General features: G+C 40.0%; 2 protein-coding genes across 2 annotated transcripts in view; one reads left to right on the forward strand and one right to left on the reverse strand.

Annotated features, from left to right (window-relative positions):
* atad1 (ATPase family, AAA domain containing 1) overlaps nucleotides 1–3092 on the forward strand; it is a 10253-nt gene extending 7161 nt beyond the window's left edge. The window contains exons 9-10 of the mRNA XM_015401236.1: nucleotides 638–768; nucleotides 861–3092. Of these exons, the coding sequence (XP_015256722.1) occupies nucleotides 638–768; nucleotides 861–984 (255 nt within the window). The 3' untranslated portion in view covers nucleotides 985–3092. The remainder of the gene's footprint in view (nucleotides 1–637; nucleotides 769–860) is intronic.
* An 833-nt stretch (nucleotides 3093–3925) lies between these two features.
* minpp1 (multiple inositol-polyphosphate phosphatase 1) overlaps nucleotides 3926–5789 on the reverse strand; it is a 3736-nt gene continuing 1872 nt past the window's right edge. The window contains exons 4-6 of the mRNA XM_015401241.1: nucleotides 5428–5558; nucleotides 5214–5347; nucleotides 3926–4649 (exon numbers count right to left, since the gene is read on the reverse strand). Coding sequence (XP_015256727.1) covers nucleotides 4399–4649; nucleotides 5214–5347; nucleotides 5428–5558 — 516 coding nt within the window. The 3' untranslated portion in view covers nucleotides 3926–4398. The remainder of the gene's footprint in view (nucleotides 4650–5213; nucleotides 5348–5427; nucleotides 5559–5789) is intronic.

Below are 5789 nucleotides of genomic sequence, written 5' to 3' on the forward strand. Positions count from 1 at the left end.
AAAGTTTGTGAATTCAGTTATGGGTGTTTTCTATTATCTCTGTCATTTGTGTGTTTTTAGCTTTCTTCCTGTATGGGAAGCTTTTCAATATGTGAAACATTAGTGCAGTGGTTTATGTTAAAATAAACCTTTGGGTTAAGTTGTCGCAAGCAGGTTTTTCTTGTGTTTCTTGTGAATTTGGTCTTAAATTTTTATTTCAAGTGGCATTAAAAAGTCTTAAAAAGACTTGAATTTAACTTGCCATAAGCTGTAGGAACCCTGTCTAAGGGAATTCAGGGTTTTGAGCATAAAAGCTTAATTTGACTTTAAATTTAAAAAAATGGCTCCCTTCATTTTAACAGGTTTTAGAAAAATATGTAAAGGGGAATCTCCTGGGAAGGTTGGGAACATTTCAATAAGTAGAGCGGACAAAACTGCGCACTTGCAAATATCTAAAAAACTGACAACGTGGGATATCAAAGTTTTCAGAGATTTGTTGGAATGAGGCAAAAGTATATAAATATAAATACGGTAAAAGTTGATCAAAGCCAATTTTACTCAGACTTTGCTGCTAGGAGGCAGAGGCAGCTTTCTGCTGAATGAAAATAAATGGATTTTCAGACTTGAATCAGATCTGATGGTTTATGATCACCTGCAGGTGGATTCCTCCGTTAACCTAAAAGCCGTCGCCAAGGAGACGGACGGTTTTTCAGGAAGCGACCTCAGAGAAATGTGTCGCGATGCGGCGTTGCTGTGCGTCAGAGACTACGTCCACAACCGGAGCGGCAGGTAAGCCGTGGGACGGGCTGTTAACGGGCACGTCGGGGGTCCCGGATACGACTGGAGATTGGGTTAACGTTCGCTGTCTGTGTGCCCCTCAGCTCAGAGGACGACGACCCCATCCGTCCCATCAGTCAGTCTGACCTGCAGACGTCAATCACCAAACTGAAGCACTCCAAGGCGGCGAGCGTTCACGGTGTCCTGCTGCACGCTGCTCTAGACTAAACAAACGGGTCACATGACCCTGCTGCGCCTCATCGAGCATGTGCCACTTACTTCCTTCCATTTGACTTTTCTTCTTTTTTTTAATTCCAACTTCAATGGGGAACCTGATGTTCCTGATGGGATGGATTTAACTGTTACACCTGCTCCACAGGATGTTCCGCCTCCATCAGGGTTCCTACTGATCTGGAAAAACAGTCAGTCCCCCTCAGACTGACTTTAAGCAAACACTGATTGGTATTCAGATAAAAAGCATAGATCTAATTAAAGAAACGGACGGTAAATCTGGTCAGGTTTGTCTGGAGCAGCAGGGCGGAGCTTCTTCCTCTGTGATGTCAAACATCAGGTGGTCAGTTTCTGCTTTCATCCTTTATTCTATTTGCTTTTTAGGAGTTTTTACAATTTTCTGAGGGATTTTTCTGTATTATGACTATTATTTATATCGAACTGATGAAGAATGTTATTGTTCTGCTCAGTTCTGATTGTTTGAAAACAGTCAGAAATATCTTTTTTTTTTCTTGATTTGATATCATTGTGATATTTAGGTTGTTTTATCTGTCAGAGCCCAGAGGTTTCATACCTGCTTTTAGGTTCTTCTCTATAACCCGGCCTTAGTCTTAGAAATGGGGCCGTTTGCTGGATGTCTGCAGCAAAAGGTTCCTCTGAGGGCCGCTGGTTTGATCAGGCTCTATGATCTAAAGTCACAAGGTTTACGATGAGAAAACGATGGCTACTTGATGGTTCATTAGATGGCAACAAACTGGTTTAATCACTGGAGAGGGCGTCTCAATAGCTAACCTTCATTAATCAATAAAACAGCTTCCTGTCTGATGATCCACAGACAATCGGGTCTTCTCATTGGCTGTAAGGCGATGATTTCAAACAGGATATGTGCACTAATGGGTCAGCTAGAAGGTGTCCTCTGATCAACATGATCCTAATGAAGCTGCAATGATCCTAAATGATGAATAAATGCAGAGAATGAGTCCAGCGTCACATCTTTAGGGCGGAGTTTGGAATAAACCCATTGCTTCCGGTGGTCCTTACTTTTCCTTTTCCTCCCACTGGGAAGGAATAAACATGTTCATCTGATAGATGAGCTCCTGGTGATTTGTTTCCAACTCAGAAACCTTTTAAAACGAGCTTCTCTGCTTTTATTTTGAAAGGGTGGATGTTAGATCTGGATCAGACAAGGACTTCAGCATAAAGCTTTATTCTTGTGCATCTCCATAATTAAAAGTTATTTTTAGATTCCCAGTGGCCCTAAAGTCCTTTTGTAAAGTTTAGGGTCTTATAGTTTGGATCGGCTGAGTTTCAGTGTGAGTTTTAATAATTGATCAAATGAAGAATCTGGACGACTTCTGTTCACTGGAGACGTTTGACCTTCAATCCAAAAGCCTTCTGCTTCTGACACCGTCATGATCTGCTGAGCAGCTTTATGAAGAAACAACCTACTTATCAGCTGCCAGAGATGTCAAGCAACAAAGTACAAATACTTCAAATACATATTTTTTTCTTCTACTCCTTTTTATTTTAAATACTCAAAAGCTTGTTAGTTTAATTTCATTTAAGCTCATTTTCATTATGGCCTGTTGGTATAAAAAAAAAAAAAAAGTTAACCATGTAAATAATTAGTTTCATCGAGATAATTTCTTTGTGGTTGGACTCGGTGCTGCCCCAACTTGTTGTTCACCACATACCAAAATGAACAGTATGAGACGATGCAAAGTTAAATCTGATACCGTTACTATTAGTTATAGAAATTAAGTATAAGGAAGTTATCATCCAGAATTTTAGAAAAAAATTCATTTAAGGTAATGCAGTAAAACTTTTCCCTGCATTACTTTAATACTTAAGTATTAAGTAAAAATGGTACTTTTACTCGACTAAAAAGCTTAAAGGTATAGAGGACGATCTTATATTTCCGGGTGGATCATTCAATCATTTTGTTGATATGTTTACGTAAGGCTGCACTAAATGCTCATCCCCATTTTCACTAACCTGTGGAGAGTCGACATAGTGGAAAAAAGGCAAATCTTTTGGAAAGTAAGCCTGTAGTAATGATGCAAACAGCAACTTTTAAACAGAGCATGCACGGGGAGCAATGTAATGTTTATGCTCTCACATGCATTTGATTACTCCTAGGAGCAGGTACTGGGTTGTGCATGTGCATTTTATTGTTTTTAAGTGGAGAGGGTGGGTCTTTTTAAAGATTGGCAAAAATCCTCCACAATACCTTTAAGTTGATACTCTAGGATTTTTTTAAACGGCAGGATTTATACTTTTACATGAGTAATAAATATAAATACTTTTGACACCTCTGTCAGCTGGACTTGGTAGCTCAATTTCATTCATCTGCTGTATCACATGGATGTGTTTTCAGTTGGCTTACCTTTATGTAAAAAAGAAACTATTGGTCTGTTTTCAAATGTATATTTTCTGATGTGAATTTGGGTTTTTCATTATCTAATGATCACAATTAAATGAAATAAACACCTGAAAAGCATCACGATGTGCAATAAATGGATATACTGAGTTTGAAATGACTGAACTGTTTTAATGTTTGATGCTTAATGAACTGAGCTGAGAAACCAGAGTGAGAAACTTTCCACAAAAGCCTTGAATGATTGGAAACAGTGGATGGGTTGTCAGCAGAGTTCAAAGGTCAGAGTGCAGATCTGTGATGGAAAGATTAGACATGCAGTGGACTGGTTGGAAGTAAGGGGTCAAATGTTCATTTCCCAAATCTTTAATTTTGTTGCTTTACTTAAACATTGTATAATTTAGATGATTTGGTTTTATTTTCCTCTAAACCAATCAGAATTAACTTTCCTTTAGAAACCCTCATCTGTTCCTGGTTTTATAAGGATCGGTCGCCGTCGTCTCTCAAGTCTCAAATTTCCCACCTGTAGGTTCCGATGATCCAACAGGAATTAGCCCGGATATTTTAATCAGAAAATGTGTCTTTATTAAAGCTTTAATTCGGAAACATTTGGCAAACTAAAAGCTCTGAAACCTTATTTGGCTCAAACACAAATCATTTCACCCAAAAGTATACATCCAAACATGGAGCAGCCAGCGTATCAAAATAAAAGAATAGTTAAATAAAACCCATATTGGGGGAAAAATTAGCTTAAAGCTTTATAAAGAAACCCAGATTAAAAGTCCATTTAAATAAAACTCATTAAGGCCTCAGAAATATTAGGGGATGAAGAATGAAAATGGGACAGAACTGGGTTTGTTCATCATGTCCTGCTCATGGATGACAGTCCGGTTCATCCTTTAAGCTCCGCCCAAAGGAAAGAGTCTCCCTGCTCAGTTTTAAATGTCTCTGAAAGGACGCCGTCTGAGTGGCTGTGGGGCGTGTCAGCAGGCGGATTAAGGCCATAACTGAGCGGGAAGGTGGGGGTCCAGGGGTCAAAGCTCGGTATTGGGCCCCCGGCCCTCAGGTCTCCCCTCACACTCTCTTTGGAAGTCACAGCCATCCAGCAGGTGGCGGTATGCAGCACGAACGTCTCTGTAAAGCGGCGCATCCTCCTGCAGGTCTGGGAAGCGCAGCGGCGTCTCGTTGATGAGCAGCTGCAGCCGGGGGCCACGCTGACAGTCATAGAGAACCAAGAGCAGGTTGGCGGCATACGGAACGATGCGGCTGGTTCGGAAACTTCTCCCTGCAGACAGACAGAGAGTTACTGCTCGCAGCTCTTTCAGAATAAAAGTATAACAGACGTGCGTCTCCCAGTTTCCAAAAAGAAGATTGAGGGTTTTAGATTTAACATAAAATGAACTTTTTTAATTTTCTGAGATGTTATTTTTCAGGTAATTTCTTTTTTTCCACAAATTGTTTCTCCATCAATATTATTATTGTCTTAAATAAATCCAAACATAATTGAAATTCTAACAATTTTCTCAAATATCTAAATTAAAATGTAAACTCTTTATTAAGAAATTTAAAAATATTCAGAAAGAAAATAACTTTGATTTCTCCTTTTCTTAGGTTCTTTGTTTGTTTTTCCCAATTTTTTTTTTCATTTTTCATGCAGATAAGCGTTCAAATAAACAAGTTAACATTGCAGCCAAAATATCAGCCATTTAATTCCAGAATACTTTTTGAAATGTTATTTTTTGATGAATAATTAACAAGAGATTCTGCCTGGATTTCCAGGATTTCACTGTTGAATAAAAGGTTTTGCAATAATTTTTTTCCTCCTTCTGATTGGATAAAGGCTTCATACCATGCTGTGATTGGTAGTTGCTGGCTGTAGGCGGAGTCTGGTCTTTGTACAGTCCAAGGAGAGAGAGGAGGGGGAGGAGCGTCTCAGCGTGTCCCACCAAGATGGATGCCGGTTCTGGAGCCGCATCAGTGGATCTGCAACCACCAAGCGGGACTCGGTTAGTTCACGAGTTAACTGGGGATGAGTCAGGGCGCCATACAGCTACCTCACCCACCGACGAGGACGGCCAGCTTTGTCCAAGGTCCTGAAGATGTGATGGAAGAGCGGACAGCTGGACAGACTGCTGATGGTGTGACCGTGAGAGCGCTTCCAGAACTGCTTCAGATCAGATTTGTACTCCAACACCTGGATGACACAAAGCAGAGAAAAAATCAAATCATCAAAAAACATTGAATCCATTCTGGTCTTTGTTTACCACCATCCAACCAAACTTTGTCCCGATCCATGTTTGGAGGAAGCTGTTCCTGCTTCCACAGACCTAAGGTCAGCATCAAACCTTACAGAGTTTCCTCTGATCGGCTTTTTGCTCCTAACTAGTGTTAACTTAGGTTTATTCTTTTATACACCATGTGCATT

Source organism: Cyprinodon variegatus, unplaced genomic scaffold, assembly GCF_000732505.1.
Source record: "Cyprinodon variegatus isolate N-32 unplaced genomic scaffold, C_variegatus-1.0 Scaffold1197, whole genome shotgun sequence".
Taxonomy (NCBI): Eukaryota; Metazoa; Chordata; class Actinopteri; order Cyprinodontiformes; family Cyprinodontidae; genus Cyprinodon; species Cyprinodon variegatus.